At 62.3% G+C, this 19,402-nt stretch overlaps 2 protein-coding genes across 3 annotated transcripts; one reads left to right on the top strand and one right to left on the bottom strand.

Annotated features, from left to right (window-relative positions):
- Positions 1 to 6,998: 6,998 nt before the first annotated feature.
- NOXA1 (NADPH oxidase activator 1) lies at positions 6,999 to 16,046 on the top strand (the record flags this gene model as incomplete). The annotated part of the gene is made up of 13 exons (XM_079706633.1): positions 6,999 to 7,175; positions 8,717 to 8,799; positions 9,658 to 9,766; positions 10,855 to 10,989; positions 11,329 to 11,436; positions 12,392 to 12,451; positions 12,699 to 12,742; positions 13,249 to 13,381; positions 14,646 to 14,684; positions 15,199 to 15,353; positions 15,494 to 15,608; positions 15,699 to 15,813; positions 15,910 to 16,046. The coding sequence occupies 13 exons, from the start codon at positions 6,999 to 7,001 to the stop codon at positions 15,996 to 15,998; spliced, it is 1,362 nt and encodes a 453-aa protein (XP_079562759.1). The 3' UTR covers positions 15,999 to 16,046.
- Positions 16,047 to 16,545: 499 nt separating this feature from the next.
- ENTPD8 (ectonucleoside triphosphate diphosphohydrolase 8) lies at positions 16,546 to 19,402 on the bottom strand (the record flags this gene model as incomplete). Of its 2 annotated transcripts, XM_079706347.1 has the most annotated exons (9): positions 16,546 to 16,734; positions 16,807 to 16,941; positions 17,150 to 17,260; positions 17,393 to 17,656; positions 17,732 to 17,962; positions 18,050 to 18,209; positions 18,336 to 18,486; positions 19,076 to 19,193; positions 19,277 to 19,402. In XM_079706347.1, the coding sequence occupies 9 exons, from the start codon at positions 19,400 to 19,402 to the stop codon at positions 16,546 to 16,548; spliced, it is 1,485 nt and encodes a 494-aa protein (XP_079562473.1). The 2 variants fall into 2 exon arrangements, with proteins under 2 accessions (XP_079562473.1, XP_079562474.1); XM_079706348.1 differs by lacking the exon at positions 17,150 to 17,260.

Below are 19,402 nucleotides of genomic sequence, written 5' to 3'. Positions count from 1 at the left end.
CCAAAAAAAAAAAGAAACAAAAACGAAAACACAAATAACTGGTTTTTGGTTTTGTACCTCCTGATTTAATTATTTAATTAAGCTTTCTCCTTTTTTTTTGAGTTATATATATATTTTTTCAGATTCTTTTCTATTACAGGTTATTATAAGATATTGAATATAGTTCCCTGTGCTATGCAGTAGGGCCTTGTTGGTTATCTATTTTAAATATAGTAGTGTGTATATGTTAATCCAAAACCCCTAATTTATCCTTCACCCCATCCTTCCCTTTTGGTAAACACAAGTTTGTTTTCTGTGTCTGTGCGTCTGTTTCTGTTTTGTAAATAAGTTCATTTGCATCCTTCAGATTCCACATATAAGTGAGACCATATGATATTTGTCTTCCTGCCTGACTTACTTCACTTTGCGTGATCATCTCTAGGTCCATCCATGTTGCTGCAAATGGCATGGTTTCCTTCTAAGCTTTTCTCTTTATTAACTCCCTCTACTTCCTTTTGTTTCTTGGTTTTGACTTTGGGGGCACAGTTTCCTTCCCCACTGCAGACGAATGCCTTCTGGTTAAATGCAGGCTTCCTGGACCTGCCTTTTTGTCGTGATAGCCCAGACGTCCCTCTTCCCTCCGACTGGCCCTCCTTCCTTGGGAGGTGGAAGCCCCCCCGGACCGGCCCTTCACCCCTGGAATTTGGGAGCCGCAGCGCTCACTGGCTCCAGCGATCATTCCACGCGACGAGCTCTCCTTCACAAGCTCTGGTTCTGTATTACAGGCTCATTGCTGTCGGTTTGCTCGAAGTTTCTAGCGTTCTGGCTTCTCCTCGCTCAGGGACAGGCCCTGGCCCGCAGGGTAGCCATCCCGGGGCAGGACGCTGGTGGCCGTGTGGGGTGCTGTGAGTGGACATTAGCTCAGGGACAAGCAGCAGCACAGTCTCTGGTCTGAAATTGCAGGGGGTCTCCGTGCGCAAAAGCAGAGATGGGTGCCCAGCTGCTTCCAGGTCCCATGCACCCAGCCAGCCAGCCCCCTGGAGGATGCAGCCCTTCACCATGGGATCCTACAGGACAGAACTGAAAGTCTCCTGTTTTACATTCTCCTTTCGACTCTGACCCTCCAAGGAGATTCACCTGGAGCCACTTGCTGTGTGCGTGGCTTCCCTGGAGCGTGGGCTGCCCCGGCTGGAGGGGCCCCGGCTCTTGTCTGAATGCCGCCCTTCCTTGTCATTCGTGCTTTTCTTCTTTAAGACCTCTTGGCGGGGCGGGGACTCTTGGCGGGGCAGGGGCAGGGTCCTCGACGAATGTGTTCACCTTGGCAGCCTGTAAACACCTGAAGCGGTGGGTCTGATGACCCACCCAATGCCCCAGCTGAGCCCCGGGGAGAAGCGTGGTCACCGAGCTCTGAGTTGGGAGGCTCTCCGTGGCCTTGTGCGATGGACACAGCCTGGGGGGACCCAGACCCACACGGCTGGCCTCGGACACCAAGTGCCCCTATCACATCTGAGCCTGTTTTTATTTCCTGAGAGAAAAATCTTATGTGGCACTTTGTTTTTTCTTGGAAGTGCCCATTGTTTAAAAAGAAAACAAAAATTCTTTGTGCTGGGCGAAAATCAATTCCCAAGTACCCAATTCCTGCCCATTTGATTGACATCTGTGCTCCAGAACCAACCAGTTACTGAACTCTTCTGGAAGTAAGTTCCAGCGCCAAGCTGGCCACTGAGTCTTGTCCTCACTAAGGTCACGGCCCCTGTGCCGGCCTCTACTGATTTACGAATCACAGGATCCTACCAATCTCAGCAGCCCCGCCCCCACGGAGGAGGAGCCTGGGAAGTTCTCACAGGCAGCAGCGGCCGAACAACGTCCTGGCCAAGGCTGGCTTGGGGCTCTCTGGGCCACAGCTGCTCCAGGCACCTCTGCAGCTACTGGGGAATAGAGTTTATTTATTTATATTTTTGGCCGCGTGGGGTCTTCCTTGTGGCGCGCAGGCTTCTCTCTAGTTGTGGCGTGCGGGTTTTCTCTCTCTAGTTGTGGTCCGTGGACTCTGTAGTTGCGGCTGCACAAGCTCAGTAGTTGTGGCACACGGGCTTAGTTGCTCCGCAGCACGTGGGATCTTAGTTCCCCACCAGGGCTCGAACCCGTGTCCCCTGTATTGGAAGGCGGATTCTTTACCACTGGACCACGGGGGGAGGTCCCCTGGGGAATAGATTTTAGCTCAGATACAAGGAAGTTTTTCTAAACAACCTCTAAAGTATTGAATTTTAGAGCTGGAAGAACCTTAGAGGTCATTTAATCACTCCAATTTTCAGGCTATCTGTAAAATAAAAAACTTGTAACTGAAATCTTCTTAAGGATTTTTAAAAATTAAACATTTTATTTTGTGATAACTGTAGCTATACATATACTTGTAAGAAATAACAATAGATGTCCCATATACCCATACACACATACCCCAAATCACAACCAGGCCCTTGTGTTGCTTCAGTCGCAAACCAGAACGCCCCAGCGCCGTGGGGCCCTCCTGCTGCCCCGTCACAGCCGCCCCAGGTCGCCCATCTGATCTCCATTCACATCCTCTGTCATTCCAAGCAAGTTGCATAGACGGAACCACACAGTCTGGCCTTTCGGGGTCTGTGTTCACTCGGCACACTCCCTTGAGATGCACACAAGCTGCTGTGTGTGCCCAAGGCTCATCCTTTTTGCTGAGTGGGCTCCCTCAGTGTGGACGCACAGTCTGTTGGACCAGCGCCCCCTGAAGGGCATCTAGGCTGTTTCCAGTTTGGGGCTATTAGGAACAGAGCTGCAACAGTAATCCGTGTACACTGGCGGGCACAGGGACGGTACTGTGTCATCTTTTTATTATGGACATAGAAAAGGTGAAGAGTAGTGGGCACAGAGGACACCCGGAGAGTGATTCAAACAACGGGACCCCGGGTGGTGAGTGCACAGAGGCAGGGCCCCAGGACAGAGCCAGAGGAGGTGGAAGAGGCGGCGGGCTGGGGGTGGAGCACAGGAGACCCGGAGAAGGCGTGTCCCGGGCGGACGAGCCCCAAGGAAGCCACCAGAAACCCTGACAAGTGCTTGGGTGGAACCCTGGTGGGAAGGCTGCCTGGAGCAGGATTAAGAGTAAAAAGCACGATGGGAAAACAGTCAAAAAGCTACACACAGTGACCACCTGACCCGGCTCCCAAGAGAATGGAAAACACACGGCCACACAAACACGTGCACACAAGTGTGATTCACAAGAGCCAAACAGTGGAAGCAACGCAAATGCCCGTCAGTGGATCAACAAAACCGGTCCATCCACACAACAGCATGTAATTCAGCCTTAAAAGGAATGAAGAACTGACACACGCTACAACGTGGATGATCCTCAAAACCACGATGCTGAGGGAGAGAAGCCAGACACAAATCTACACGCTTTATGATTCCACTTATATGAACTGTCCAAAAGAGGCGAATGCACAGAGTCTGGACCACCGGTTGCCCGGGGCTGGGGGAGGCGTGACAGGGAGTTGACTGCAGCGGGGGATGAGTTAGTGGTGATGGCTGCACAACTCTGTCAATGTGACAAAAACACTGAATCGTACACTTTAAAAATGAACTTTATGATACGTGAATCATACCGTAGTTTCTAAAAAGCACCCAGCGAAGGTAACAGAGACGCTGAGTACTGGCAATCCTTTCAAAGAGTCTTGCTGCAAAGGGGAACAAAGAAATGGTGTGGGCACAGGAGGGGAGTGTTTTGTTCAAGATGCGAAGACAAACATCTGTTTCGAGGGGGGAAGTGATACCTAGAGGGAGCACCCCAGGGAGACACGTGGGGATGAATAGGGGGCAGCGCCCGGCCCAGGTGGGCCCCGCGGGAGCAGCGCGTTCCCAGGGAGGAGGCGCGGACCCCCTTCCAGCTGCCGCTTTTCCTCCGGGAGCCAGGGGGCCAGGGGGCCGGGTCCTGGGCTGGGAGGCAGGATGGGGCAGAGGTGGGGCCCGAGGAGATGATGAGGAAGGAGCTGGGCCGAGGGCGGAGCAAGTGCCCGCACGGGGCCCGTGTGACCCCCCTGAGGCTCACGGTCAAGGGGGACAGAGACCAGTCGGCGAGGCCAAGCTCCTTCAGCCCGGACGAAGGGACCGGGGACCAGAGGCCCCGGTGGGCGGGGCTCGTCAGGTGGAGGGCGTGAGCTGCAAGGACGGACAGGGTGGGGGTGAGGGCTGCAGCGACGGAGAGCCCCAGGTGGGCCGGTGGGAGGGGGCAGCTGAGCTCAGGGACCCTCTGGGGCTGCGAGGGAGGCGGGAATCCTGAGGCCGGACCGGGCAGGGCTGTGGGGAGGCTGGGGGGTGGGAGGTCTGGTCAGAGGAAGGGAGCGTCCACACGGGAATTCGGGGAGGAGGGAGCACGTGTGCGGTGCGGGCCCTGCCCACCTCCAGGCCAGCAGTTTGGGAACCTCAGAGCCCACACTGGTGAGGAAGCAGGGTCCTCGGGGGCACAGCGGCCCAGGACACCTTTTGAGCACTTCTCAAGCGTCATGGCAGGCCCTTCTCACAGCAGCCCTGCTGGGTCGTCCTCATCGTCCCTGGTCCTCAGGTAAGGAAGCCTGCACAGGTAAGGTACAGGGAGCTGGCCCAGGGCCACACAGGGAGGAGACTCAGCCATAACTGAGCAGAGTCACAGGCCCAACTGAGGAAGGAGGAGTCCAGCGTCAGAGGCAGTTGGGTGTCTGTGTTACCGCTGGGCTCTGGGCTCTGACATCTCCCGAGACACAAGCCTCCCCTGGACCCTGGAGGGTGCTGTCCTGAGTACGGAAAAGGGCAGAGCCCATCTACAGGAGTGTTTCTAGGGTTGGGTGCTGTGACGGTTAATTTTATGTGTCAACACGACAAGGCCATGGTGCCCAGATATTTGGTCAAATACAGTCACATGTTGCTGTGAAAGTATTTTTCAGATGAAATTAACCTTTAAATCAGTAGACAAAACAACACTGGTAAAGCAGAGACTCTCCATGATGTGGGTGGGCCTTGTCCAATCAGTTGAGGGCCTTAAGAGGAAAGACTGAGGTCCCCTGAGGAACAGGGATGTCTGCCTCTAGACTCTTCCCTGGGTCTCCAGCCTGTCACCGCCCGCCCCCCACCCCCGGGCTGAAAATTCTGGACTTGCCAGCTCCCACAAGTACGTGACCTAATTCCTTAAAAAACAATCATCACTCTCTCTGAAAAAACCTAACACAGGTGCTAAGATCATGGCAGCAAATAAGACATAAATAGGAGTGTCCGTGGGACGTGTGCTGAGAAGGGAGAGGTCCAGGCACCTGTAGGGGTCCCCCGACTTTAAGGAGTGGCTCCCGGCCTCTCCTGGGGATGGAGCCCCAGGGCCCTGTGGGCAGGCACCACCTCACTCCATCTGCAGGTGCACCGTCTCTACAGGCTTCTACTTTCTCTGTGAAGGAGAAAGGGGGACCTTCTGGTGTTCACGGTGTGAAACTGAATGAAGGGAACCTCATTAAAATGGAGTCGGGAAGGCTGGAAGGGGGAGCTCTCACACACCACCACTCCTCGTGTCTGCAGACCCCAAACAGGCAGACACGTACCTCACATCGACCCAGAGGAAAAGGGAGGCTTTCTCCCCGCCGGCAGCAGCCCAGCCAATGGGAAGCGTCGCCACCCTGAACCCCGTTTCCTCCAATGGGCTCTCCTTGCAAGCGGCCCCTCCCAACTTCCTCCTTTTTCTCTGTCAAGTAACATTCCTCTCCTTTATTAGCTGGTCTTGACTATAGTTTTCGCTGTAGCCCTCTTGTCCTGAGTTGCAATTCTCTGCTGTTCCTTAATAAACCCATTTTGCTGATAAAATAACTGGCTGTTTTATCTTTAAGGTCAACCAGAGACTTGTGGGGGGCGGGGTACACAGGGGCTCTATGCTTGGCGTCCAGGGTCTCCCGGGCCGCACCACGTGGGGCCCACCTGCCCACACAGGGGCAGCGCCAGCCACGGGAGGTGGGGGCTGGACCAGTCCTGCCGGCTGAGGGAACGACGGAGAGGGGAAGGGTCTCCCTGGGTGGAAGGACGCCCTGACGGACGTCCCCAGAGGGTCGCTGGGGAGGACCACGACTTGCTTCCTCACGTGAGCCTCGGGCCTCCTCTCCGGCTCCGACCCGGGGTCCTAGACTGGCTGTGCCCAGCCAGGGTGACCCACCCCCGGAGCCCTCCCAGCTGTGCCCATGTCCAGCGCCGGCCGCGGGCGCGGGAGGCCCCAGGGGCACCAATTGTGGCCAGTGCCCGGCCCAGGACGTGCTCCACAGCCCCCGCCCCTCGCACGCTCGGCCCGCGCCCCGGAGTCGCTTACCTGAGTCGGCGGGGTCCGCCCGGAACCTTGGCCCGGCCGCGGCCACGGAGTCAGCAGCGGGCCCGGACAGCTTTCCCCAGCGCACCCCAGGCCGACGAGGCCTGGTGAGCTGTGGGCGGCGGGCCGGGAAGCGCGAGCTGGCGGACCTCCAGGCGGAAGTCCAGAGGGGCGGGGCTGACTCGAGGGGAGGAGCCGGGCCTCTGTTTGGGGGCGTGGTTAGTCCGGAGGGGCGGGGCTGGGTCCGGGGAGGAGCCGGGAGGCAGGCTAGGGTCTTGGTCAGGCCGGTGGGGCGGGGCCGGCTTGGGAGAGCCTCCAGGCCGCCGTTTGGGGGCGTGGTCAGTACGGGGGCGGGGCTGACTGGGTGGGGCCGCTCTGCCGCCAGGGGGCGCCGTGGGCCGCAGGAGGCCTGGCGCACCTGGCGCACCTGGCGCTCCCCGGCCCGCCCCGCCCCTCACCGAGTACCTGGCGCCGGTGTCGGTCCCCGACCCTCCCGTCCTCCTCGGAGGGCTCCCGCAGCCCCACGCTGGTCTCCGGATCCAGGGGCCCCTGCTCCGCGGTCCTCGGCCCCCAGCCACCCCACCGGATCCGTGACGGGACCCCCAACGCCGCCGGCCGCGCCCGCCGCGCTTCGGCCAGGAATCTCCGACTTCCGCCGTGGGGCCGGGCTGGTGTTCACGTCGTCATGCCCTCGCTCGGGGACCTGGTGCGCGACTGGCACCGGGGCGCGCAGGCCGTGGCGCGTGGGGACTGGGACTACGCCCTGCGACTCTTCTCGAGCGTCCGGGAGCCGCCCGCCAGGATGAGCTTCAACGTGGGCTGCGTGCACCTGCTAGCCGGGGACCCGGAGGCCGCGCTGCGGGTGAGCCAGGGGCCCGTCCCCCTGGGGGACGCTGCTCTCTGGCCCTGGGTGGGGAGTCGGTGAGGGGTGGGATAAAGTCCCAGCTGCAGGGGTGAGCCCAGGACCCCTGCCCTTCCTCCCTGATGGCCACTGAGGATGTCTCCCCAGGTCCACCTCAGTGAACACCTAAGCAGGGGAGGCCTGTGTGGGCAGGGGACCCCAGCGGAGCTGAGTCAGGGCCGGGATGGGGGTGCAGGGCTCTGGCACTGCCTCCACTGTGTGGTGACCATGTGCCAGGCTCTGCAGTTTTGGGGGACGGCCGGGATGAACACTGGCTCAGGTGCTCTTGGCCGAGGTGCTAACATACCCGTAAACAGGCTCGAAGCTGGATGGGGCTGGGAAGGGGCACCCAGGGTGTAGGGTTTGGGCTGGGCCTTCTGCGGTGATGGCCAGGAGACAAGGTCTCTGGTTGCTGCCCAAACCCCAGATTTGAGTGCTCACCTGTCTCCCACCCACTCCCCAAAGCAGAACCAAGAGCTGGGGGTACACATGGGCGCACACACACACATGCCTCCGCCGAGGGGCCAGCAAGGCCACTCTCTGCCCTTCAAGCCCCCAGGTTTATTACAGTGGTGCACGTTCCACGGGTGACAGCAAAAAGCCAGCAGCACACCGAATCCCCCTCAGAAAGAGCCAGGTTCCCGTGTTGTTCAGGCCATCAGTGACGGCTACCGAAAACGTGTTCAAGGGACCTACCCTGTCATTCTTCACATCTGTGTATGAATCTACAGTTATCTCAGCAGCAATGTCAGTGTTAAAATGTTATCCAACAAGGGGGGTGTGATCACTGGACACCATGGAATCAGCAGTGTGAGGCCAATCCAATCACCACTTCCTCTAAACCGTGATTTAACCAGAGAGAGGGGACAACTCGGGTCAAACTCAGTTCAACAAGCCCCCCAGTTGGCCATGACACCAATCCAGTTGCCTGTATTTAACTTGATAGCTGCTGTATGCCCTCCTCTTGCTTGTGTTTAACTGGTGGCTGCTGTTCTCCTTAGGAACAGATGATGTCATTTCTGAGCCTAGTTTCAGGAAGAGCTGTGTTTTACACACATATTAAGACTTTTGTGTTGTTGCTCTTTCTGATTCTAATAGATGAGAAGTGCGTCAATTTGTACGAACTACCAAAACTAGGATTTAAAAAAGACAAAAACCTTGCATAACGCCCTCCCCCGAAAGTAACTATTATTAATGCGATGGAGTGTTTCCTTGTCCTCATGGTAAACAAGTTGGTTTGTGCTGCCACCGAGCTGCCCCTGAGTGCGTCGCAAGGCACCTCGGGAGCCCAGGCGGCTTGGGGTTGTGGCCGTGACGCGTGCGCCCAGCCTCAGACTCAGAGGCCCCCCGGGTGGGCGCGGGAGACCTTCTCCTGCAGGTGGCCATGATGGGGGCCAACAGGATTCCTTGATCCATTGCTGGGCATCCGCCTGGACCGCATCTGTGACACAGGAGTGACGGGGTTACAGACCTGGGTGTTCCATGGGCATTTTTGTCCCCAGGCATTTGACCAGGCAGTGACCAAGGATGCCTGCATGGCTGTTGCCTTCTTCCAGCGAGGAGTGGCCAACTTCCAGCTGGAGAGGTGAGCACAGAAGTGCCCTGTTCTTTCTCTGATGGCCCTTTGGCTCTGCAGAGCCCTTTCCTGTGTTTCTCTCTGCCCACGGGTCACCTCCTCTTACCCACCCCTCCTGGGCGGCCCCAGGGGAGCCCAGGAACAGGATGCTGTGGTCGTGTGGTGGCAGAAGCAGGGCAGGGCCACACCTTGACCCTTGGCTCTTTACGGGGTTCGGGGGATCACAGAGTGCTTGCGCCGGCTTCCCCTCCTTTGCTCCTGCATCCCTGCTGTAGCCGGGACAGCGCGATTATACCCGTTCTGCCCACGTGGAAACCGAGGGCAGGGCTGGAGAAGTGGTGTGTCCCCGGACATGGAGGTGATGGGGGTCCTCCCTAGCCACCCAGCCCTCGGCGCCGGGCCCTTCCCAGAGAAGGGATCCGGGCTGCAGGACAGGCCCGGCCCCCAAAGAAGGTCCCACTGGGGGCAGATGGGCTCTGGGGGAGACCTCCTCATCGACCCAGGAGCCTTCCGGGGGGGCGATGGGGATTCTGGTGGGGGCTGGGGAGCTTCCAGCGGGACTCTGCATGGGGAGGCCCATGGGGTGGGGCCCGAGAAGCAGGCAGGACACGCCCAGGGCACCCTGCACACCGAGGTTTGGGAGAGGGTCTGGGGTGCGGGCAGGGGAGCGAGGTGCCCAGAGGGCAGAGCTGGAGCCCCACGTGCTGCTCAGCCCGTCTGTGTGTGGACCCCGTGTTGAGACCTGGGTGACCACCACGGCCTCCACCACTGCAGCAGGAGCCGGGGCAGCGTGGGGCTGGGCGAAGCTCCGCCCCCTGCCTTCTGGCCGCTGAGGGCCTCCACGCCAGGCTCCCCTGCCGCCCACAGGTTCCGGGAGGCCCTGTCCGACTTCCAGCGGACCCTGGCACTACTGAGGGACAATGCCGCCATCGACTACACCCAGCTGGGCCTGCGGTTCAAGCTGCAGGCCTGGGAGGTGGGCGTGCGGAGAGCGGGACGCAGCTGGGTGCTGGGGGTGCTGTCTGTGGGCAGGCGGCCCAGGTGGTCCTTCCAGGCCGCTCGTCCTGAAGACCCCATCCTCTGGGTCCCGCTGTCTTGTCACTGTCACAGCTGGGGCCGTGTTGACTCAGGTGCTCCCTCTGGCCAGAGGGGCCCCCAAATCCCACCGTGGGGCGCAGGGGAGGGTCAGAGGTGAGAGGTGACAGGCGGGGCGGGGGGGGGGCTGGGCCGAAGCAGGCCTGGCTGTGGGCCCCCGGCATCCCTGCCCTGGGGTTCTCGCTTGGCGCCGTTCCTGGCCTCCTGGGGCGGGGTGGGCACTGATGGAGGGGATTAGGAGGAGCGCCCGTGCTCCTAGCGCTCCCGGAAACGTGCTGCCTCGGAGCCCCTGGGAACCACCCGTGTCCCAGTAAGCCAGCCGCGGGGGACGTCCCGCCGGGGTGGCCCGGGCCCAGGGCACTGTGTGCAAGGCGGACTGTGGGAGTCGGCCGGCCGTGACCCCAGCAGGCCACGTGACAGCAGCTCTGGGAGCGCGGTGTCCCTGTGGGGACAGAGGCTGCTGTGGCTGAGCGCTCCCCACCCTCCCCCCTCGGCTCCCGGGAGCACTGGCGACTTTGCTGCTGTTTCCCAGCACATCCAGCCCAAAACGTCCTTCCACACGCGGGGAGGGGCGGGACGGAGAGAGGCCTTCCTCAGACAGCACCCCAGACTCTTGGGGGTTCAGTAAGCAGGGCAGCACGGGGAGGAGGGGGTCAGGCCAAATGCAGGACGGGGCTGCCAAGGCCGAGAGGCTGCTTCCAGCGATGGGAGGTCCGCCTGACACTCAGAGCAGAAAAGCAGGGAGGGCTGATCCGCTCTGGCTGGGGGTCTGGGGAATGAGGCCTGCCGGGCAGAGCCGGCCCAGGGGCAGAGCCAGGCGGGCTCCACGTCTGCTGGGCGCCAGGAAGAGCCCTGGGCAGCTGTGTCTGGGAAGCGCAGTGGCTGGACCAGGGGCAGGGCCAGGTGTGGGACCAGGTGGTGGGGCTGGGGGGCGTCCTGGGCCTGCCGTCACCCATGCCTCACTCTCAGGTACTCTTCAACGTGGCTGCAGTGCAGAGCCAGCTGGGGCTCTGGGCGGAGGCCACCCACAGCCTAGAGGAAGCCATCTCCAAGGGGCCGGAAGGGGCCCGCGATGACCTGGACATCGCCCTGGGCCAAGTGCAGGTGGGGGGAGGTGAGGGGGAAGGTGGGGGGCAGGTGAGGGGGCAGGTGGGGGGCAGGTGAGGGGGAAGGGGAGCAGAGCCAGACTCCTAAGCTGACTCAGGCAGCTTGCCAGGCCCATAGCCTGCAGTTTGGGGCTCACATCTGTCCCGCCCCCAAGACTGACTATATGAGCTGAAGAAAATTCTGGAAGGAGCGGCCTGTGTGCCCAGGTGTGGGCTGGGCTTCCCATGGGCTATGGGAAGTAGGTGACAGGGCCAAGCCATCCCTTCTGCTTTGAGGCTCCTGCAGCCTCAGGCCTGGCCCAGTGCTCAGGTCTGCATTGTCCGGACCCCCCTCCAGAAACAGGCCTCCCTGCAGCCTCGGCAGGTCCCCAGGGGTGAGGTCTTCCGGCCGCACAGGCGGCACCTGGAACACCTGGAGCCCGTGGATTTCCTGGGCAAGGCCAAGGTAAGGGAGGGGTAGCTTCTCGCTTCTCAGGCCCCAGGGTCTCCGGGGCCAGCAGCACCCAGCAGGCCGCAGAGCGGCGGGCAGCCAGGCCCCTGCTGAGCTCACACCGTGTCCCGAGCTTCCAGGCTGAGTTCACAGGGACACTCGGGGTCATCAAGGCCTTGGTGGGTGGACAGAGGACACAAGGCTCCCGGGGTGGGCAGCAGTGTCTCTAAATGGGGCTCACAGATCTGGGTCTTGGAACCTGGCAGTGGAGCCCCCCAGCAGCTGCTGAGGACCCCCAAGGCGGTGCCAGCCGTGCCTCCCTCCGCCCTCGACTCGCTCTTCTGGCCTCAGCATCTCCTGGGTTTTGTGTTTCTGTGGCCTCCCTGCATCTCTGCCTCAGAGAGCAAGACCCTGGGGAGGAGCGAGGCAGGCTGGCCTGGGCCACCTCTGCCCACCGTGGGTCAGGGCGGGGCAGCACCAGCAAAATCACAGGACAGTGGGGAGCAGCTCACCCCGAAGGCCGGGTGGTAGCTGGGGCAGTGAGGACTCCCGGTGCACAGAGGAAGAGTCACTCTGGTTTCCAGCTGGTGGCCCTCAGCCAGGCCTGACACCCCCCCCGGTCACCCGAGGGCTAGGTGCTGTGTGTCTCTGCTGGAGGGCTGCGTGGAGGAGGGGGCTCTGAGCTGCATTAATCCATCAACTTGGAGTCCTGTCATCACAGGAGATGACTGCTTCTAAGAAACAAGAATATTTTAAAGGTTGTATGAAAAATAAGTTAAAATGATCAGCACAGATGTTTGCCTTCTTCAAACATATTTTTCCCGCCTCTCTGCCCCCACCACCGTGGTCCAACGTCTTTGGGCCAGGCTTGGGCAGCGCCCCCCGGGCAGATGGGAGACTTCGGGGTTCAGAATGGACAGTGAGGGCTGGGCACCCCTGACTCGGCCGGCCCCTCGCTGTCCCTCCCCAGGTGGTGGCCTCCGCCATCCCTGACGGCCAGCACGAGGACGCCCGGCCTCAGCAGCCACAGGTGGGTGGGTAGCCTTCCAGCCACCGGACTTCTCCTCTGACGTTTTGCAGCTGGGGCCTTCCAGACCCATTACTCTTAGGGACGCCTTAAACCCTCCCCGCGGGCTTCTCAGCGTCCTTCTGATCTAAACATGGGGGGGGCGTCCCATCCCGGGAGAGAGCCAGTGAAAACTGTGCAGCCTTGCCCCCCAGCCCCCGATGCTCCGTGGGGTCTGCATCCTGAGGAGGGGGTCACTGTGTGCCCACAGGCTCTCTACGCACGTGGTGAAGCCAGGCCTGGGGCTGCCGAACGGTAGGAAGGGGCCGTGGCCCCCCACTCTTCTTCCCCTGTTGGCAGAGGCCCTGCGAGGCCTGTCTTCCGGCCCGAGGCTAAAACCCCTTTGCAGACCCAGTGTGGCCACTCTGGGCCAGGGGCCAGGGTGGCTGTGTCCCCTTTCTGGACTGGCTGGAGCCCCAGTGCAGGGAAAGGGGTCCCGCCTTGCTCAGCCCTCCCTGTGCCCCCATTTGTCCTGAACCTGTTCTGCTCCTGGGGAAGGGGCCTGCCTGCCCCTCACTGAAGCTCTGCTCAGGCCTGGGGGTGGGCACCAGAGGCACCGGGGTGGGTTGCAGGCTAGGCTGCAGGCCGACGGGAGCAGCCCTGCCAGCCCCGCCAGATGCAGCCTCACAGGCGGCGGTCCGACTGGGGTGCTCCTTGTTTCCAGCTCAGGGCTCTCCTAGGCCCACCTTTCCCGGAGGACCTCGACCTCCGTGCTGGCTGGGTGAGGCCTGAGGACGAGGACCCCTCCCCCTTCCCTGCAGGGCCCGTGACACAGGCCCCTCCAGACCTGGTACCCGCTGTGGCCCCAGGACGCCCCTTGATGCGGAGATGGAGGTCAGCTCTGGCCAGGCTGGGCAGGCTGACCACGGCACACTGGTCACCAATGATGAACAGGTGGGTGACCCGGGCAGGGCGGGCAGGGGCCATAGTGTTTGGAGGACCCCCGCCCCAGGCTGAGCTTCAGGACCAGCCGCAGCTGGGCCCTGCAAGGGTCTCAGGGCAGGGCAGGTGGCCTCATCACCTGCTGGGGGATAGAGATTTGGCTTCCTCAGGCAGGCCAGGGACTTGGCGGGAGCCAGCCACAGTGACCGGACGCCATGGGTCAGGGACACACTGCCGCTCACATGTGCATAGACAGGAGCCTGGGTGTCTGCTCCTCGCCCTGGGCCCGGGAGGGACCTGCAGCCCGTGCGTCATAGCCATGAGGCTCCCACCCCTCAGCTGGGGCCCCCGGCCTTCCTCCTTGGACATGGGACTCCCCGAGATGCCCCAGGCACTGGGTGAGGCCAAGGAAGGGAGGGGCACAGGATTCTCCTGGGCAGGTGTGCTGGCAGGTGTGCCAGGAGGGGTACGCAGCCAGCCCCAGGAGCCGGGAGGCCGCCCAGCACAGAGAAGGTGGTTAAATTTCACATTCAATTTATCAAAGGACTCAGTTTGAAACAAGACGGTCACTTCACTTCCTCTTTCACTGATGTCCAGCTAACTCGGTGGACAGATTGGTGCCCTGGAAAGCCATCCATCACAGCTGTGCTTGATGAAACCCCGTGGCCCTAAGTTCACATACTGGGTGTTGGAGCACTTGGCCTTCCTGACAATGGGCAGCAGCTTCCCAATTGCTTTAAACAGCTGACAAGTCTGATAAAATCTAAACACTCAGTTTACAGACTTGGTCCAACTTTCAGATCCCACCTGAAATCGGGATCTGAGCCAGCTGGTCGGTGTGGCCAGGACTGGGGCCCTCTGGGGTTTCTGCTGCCCCTCCGCACACCCACTGCTTAGGGTCCCAACACAGGGTGAAGTCCAGCAGGTCCCTGGCTTCGGTCCCCAGACCCCAGGGTCACTGGGAACCCCAGCTGGAGCTGCCACCTCCTGGTGGGCCAGGGGAAGACTGATTGGTGCCCACAGTGCAAGGTGGCCTGTCTGTAGTCTCCAGGCCTATAGGGACCTGGTTCATGCCCCAAATTCACCTCCAACGGCGTTAGATTTGTGGCTTCCTGCCTGGCCAGGCTGTCTTGCAGGCCATGCCCCTCACCACTGCCTCTGCTTGGACAGTGTCTGGGCACCGCCCCCGACGAGCTCCAGGCCCAGGGAAAGCTACCTCCGCCCTCAGGGCCCCACCCTGGCCCGGCAGAGCCCCAGCCTGTGGCTTTCCTTGCAGAGGCCCCACGTGGAGCAAGCTGGCCAGTGGGTCCTCCAGGTGAGGCCCCCTGAGCAGCTGGTGGTGGGAGGGTGCTTTGTGGAAGGAGCCCCAGGCAGGCATCTGGGCGGGGCCGGGAGCAGCCTCTTTGTCCTCCAGGGAGGAAACTGGTGGCCTTGGGGCTCCCGGTGGGCGCGTGGTGCCCTCTACTCCAACATGTTCTCCTTTGGGGATCGGTAGCCACCGGAGTCCCTGACTCCTCCCCACCCCGCAGGGCTGCTGGCGGATGGGGGGCCGGGCCCTGGCTCCTCTGAGGATCCTGCAGGCGCTGGGGTAAGAGGCACTGGCCCTCATGTCACCCTCCACCCCCCAGGGATGTGGGGCTCCAAGGCCAGACCCCATCCTCCGAATGCCTCTAGGGACCCCAGCTAAAGAAGCCTCACAAGTCCAGAGCCCCAGGCCCCTCCCACCCTCTCAGCCCCTGCCCTGCCCCCTGGCCCGAAGCCCACCCTGGCAGTCCTGGGCACACAGACCTGGGGCCTTGGAGACCAACCACCTTTCTGCCTGGACCCAGGGTATGGCTGGAGGGGGCCCCGAGTCCTTGGTGACCTTCACAGTGCAGTGCACCTTCACCCTGGCCCTGAGGGCCCCAAGAGGAGCTGACCTGTCCAGCCTGCGGGCCCTGATGAGCCAGGCCCTCCCTCACCAGGCCCAGACTGGGCAGCTCAGGTGAGCTGGAAAGCCGGGTGGGAGGGCTCCAAGCTGGGCACCTATTAGTCCTGGCCCTGGGAGAGGCTTTTGAGGTCAGAGGTCAGCACCCTCCCTAAAGTCCCTGCCCGCGCTGCCCACTCTGAGGCGTCTCTTTGCAGTTACCAAGACCCTAGTGACAGCAGGGGCTGGGTGCCCCTCACCGGGGAGGAGGCACTGCAGAGGGCCTGGCGGGGCGCGGCTGCCGGCCCTGGGGAGCTGCGGCTACAGTGCCAGGTGAGCCGGGCTGGGGGGCGGCCCGGGGCGGGGACGTCCAGCCCTTCTCTCCGTGCTGAGCTTACCCTACAGCCCTCCCCGCTGCCACAGGGAGTGGGCGGCCGGCCTGTCCTCTACCAGGTGGTGGCCCGGCACGGCTACTCCGCCCAGGGGCCCGAGGACCTGGCCCTGCAGCCGGGAGACACTGTGGATGTCCTGTGCGAAGGTAGAGCTGGCACTGCCCCCTCATCGCCCTGCCGGGGCCCCGGGGCAGACGCGGTGTCTGCGAGCAGATGTGGTGATGCCCTGACGCCCCCTGCAGTGGACCAGGCGTGGCTGGAGGGCCACTGTGACGGCCGCATCGGTATTTTCCCCAAGTGCTTCGTGGTCCCGGCCGTCCGGCGCACATGAGGAGCTTGGCGCTAAGAAGTCCGTGGCGAGGAGGGTTTAATAAAGGCGAGATCTGCCCCTACCGAGGTGTGGCCATCTCCTGGGCTTGGCCACTGAGGGGGCCTGACTGAGGCTTCCAAGGGTGTAGGGTGGCCACTCTGGGAAAAGCCCGCAGGGCCTGGACACTGGCTCTGACAGCTCCTGGAGAGCCCAGGGCCCGCTGCTGGCCCCTCCCAAAGAGCCGGGCCCCCTCTACCTCCAGCAGTCGCCCCCAGTCCCAGGCTCGGCCTGGCCCTGAACCCGTAGGTCTGCAGTCACACAGCCCTGAGGGCTGCAGGGGTCGCGATGGCCCAGCCCTCGTGCAACATGGGAAACACGCTGGGGCGCTGGGACCTGAAGGCCATGGTCGGGGCCACGGCACAGCCTCCGTGGCCAGAATGACCTCAAGGGCAAAAGGGGGCCATGTGACCATGGGGCCAGATCCCCCAGGGCAAGCCTTGGGGGTCGGGGCTCAGGAAGGCTCTGGCCAGCTCAGGCCTCTGCCTTCCAGCACCAGGTGGCAGCCGGCCTAGTCCCGGAGCCAGAGCTGCACCGCAGTGGCCCCGAGAATGGCCATGAGGGTCAGCACCAAAAAGACGACTCCGGCCACCCAGACGCCATAGCTCTGTGCCCGCCACGGGGCAGGCGCCTCAGCGGGGATCAGGCTGGTCAGGTTCAGCATGTAGCCCAGCGTCCAGCCCACGTCGGTGCCACCGGCCTGCGGGCCACACGCCGCTCAGGCTGCGGGCGGCGCCCGAGGCCCCAACCCCCACTCGCCCTGAGCCGTCACCTGCTTGCGGAACTCGATGCCGCCCCAGGTCTCCTGGCTGAACCCGTAGCCCTCGAGCAGAAGCGTGAGGATGTACAGGCCTGAGGCACAGTAGTCACGCAGCCAGCGGTCCTGCCCGGGCGAGCTCGCCTCCACCTGGGGGCCCGGGAGGCCAGAAGCCCCATGAGGCCTCACCTCCTGGGCCCCCAAGGCTGGTCCCCCTTGGAGACGTGACCCTGAGTCTCCTGCCTGGAGCCCCCCAGCCCCCCGGCCACACTGTCTGGGACGGGGTCCCTGCTCAGTGGAGTCTGCAGCCCAGGGAGCTGGGGCCCAGGTGGGGGGCGGGCGGCCCGCATCCACCCACCAGCTTCCAGGGCCTCTGGCAGAACTCCCAGACGGTGGCATTGGCCGTGGCCAGCGACGGCCTGGAGGTGAGGTTCAGGAAGTGGAAGGTGTGGTAGAAGCTGGAGAAGGCCTGGGGTGGGAGGACGAAGTGCCCGGGCAGGGGACCCAGGGTGAGCCGGGTTCCTCCCCGCCCCGCCCCACCCCACCCCACCTGGGGCCCCGAGGGGAAGCTGGGCCCCGAGGGCAGGCCGTGGGGGCTCACGTAGAACTGGCCCCGCACGGGGGGCTGGTAGACCCTGTCGAAGGCGCAGTCTCCTCGGCCGTCGCAGCTGGAGAAGTTGAAGAGACCCCGGATGGCGGCGACACAGGCCCCGGGGTTCCCCGTCCCCTCCACGGTGAGGTTCTGGCCGAGGTCTCTGGGGGCTGCGGCCTGGACGCAGGGCGACCCGTACAGGGGGGCCAGGGCCAGCGTGCCCCGGTAGCCGCTGTGGTAGCAGGGGTGACGCACCAGGAGGCCTGGGCTGCTCTGCGGGGAAGGTGGGGGCACCTCTGAGCACCCGCCTGGAAGGGCGCCCCGCCCACCTCCCGCAGAGCAGCCCACCTGCACCAGCCCGCCCAGGAGCCGGTTCAGCATCTCATCGCGCCCGAAGCAGAGGTAGCTGTGGGTGTAGACGCTGTGTTCTGTGCCATACAGGCGGAAGGTGGCCTGGGTGGTGTTGTCCAGGATGGGGCCTCCAGGCACAAAGGTGATCTGGGTGGAGGCCCCACCCATGTCCAGGGCACCCACCAACGTCCCCTCCAGAGGCCGGATCCATTCTCCGGAGAAAGAGTACTGGCCACAGACGGGGGGCACTGAGTCCTGGGGCCAGCCACGATGTCCCCCCCGAGCACCCCTCCACCCTGGGACCGTCTGTGGCACCTTCACCAGCAGGCCCAGGACATAGTTGATGGTGACCCAACCTAAGGCCCCTTCGTCCTGCCCAGCCAGGAGCTCAGCACCCCAGAAGTCCACGGGAGACTGGCTCAGGACCCGGCTGACTGCTGCAAAGACGTCCTCCGCCTGAGAGCTGTTCTTCTGGCTGCACGGAGAGGACAAGGACGCTGGAGATGGCAGAAGCCACCCCTCCTCCTTCCCGCCTGAGCAGGGACCACAGCTCTCACACTGCACCCCAGGGACGTGTGCGGGCCCACACCAGCCCCCACACCTGAGCAGCCTCATGCCAGCCGTGGCCCCCAGGAACATGGGCGTTTGCTGATGCTTGGCCTTTGGGATCAGTGCCAGCGCCTCCTCCAGGCAGCCCTGCAGGCTCTCGCCAGCCTGTGCAGGGTCAGAGGCGTAGGAAGAGATGCCAGGCCCTGAAACACACCACCACAGGACAAGGCTCCAGGCCCCGAAGGAAGCTGGGCTGAAAGGGCCTGTGGGAGGTTGAAAAATAGCCCCCAAAGATGCGTCCACGTCCTCACCCTTGGAGCCTGCAAATGGGACCGTATCTGGAAAAAGGGTCTTTGCAGATGTCATTAAGTTAGGGATCTTAAGATGAGCTCATCCTGGATTCCCCAGGTGAGCCCTAAAACCAACAACTGGCATCCTTACAAGAGACAGAAGAGGGAGATTTGAGACACACAGGGGAGAGGCCACGTGAAGTCCGGGGGAGAGGTTGGAGGGATGCCACGTCTGGAGCCCCAGGAGCAGGAAGAGTTTGCTTCGGATCTCTGCAGGCTCAGGCAGGACAGATCCAGAGCCCTGGCCCAGCTCCCACTGACCAGCTGGGCCCCCTGGGGCAACTCACTGAACCTCTCTGAGCCCCTTTCCTTTAGGTTGATTTGCTACTGCCCAGCTCCAGCCTGTGCCACTTCCCAAACCTCCATCCAGCTGGAAACCCCAGCCGGGCAGCGGCTGGCAGCTCCCAACACCCGTCCACCATTGATGGAACTGCCCACTGACCTTTCGCCTGGCAGGCCAGGGCCTGGCTGACCACACCTGTGTCATTCTCCTTGTTTGCCAGCCACTGATACACAAAGAGTGATGTGTGGGAGGACCCAGCGTCGAACACGATCCCGAACTGGGAGTGACACCAGGGTCAGGAGGGCGTAGGGGCCGTCACGGCCCAGCCCAGCCTCCCCTGGGTGGGGTCTGGGGGCACACCTTGGTGTCTGCAGGCAGGAGGACGTTGGTGGCCTCCACCAGGAAGAGAATGAGCGTGGTGAGGCCTGAGACCGCTGCAGCCCCCAGCAGGGCTGTGAAGGCCCGTTCCTTCCATGTCAGCCCCAT

Source organism: Hyperoodon ampullatus (assembly GCF_949752795.1).
Source record: "Hyperoodon ampullatus genome assembly, chromosome: 6".
Lineage (NCBI taxonomy): Eukaryota > Metazoa > Chordata > Mammalia > Artiodactyla > Ziphiidae > Hyperoodon > Hyperoodon ampullatus.
Note: the sequence above shows the minus strand (reverse complement) of the source record. Positions and strands in the feature narration are given on the sequence as shown.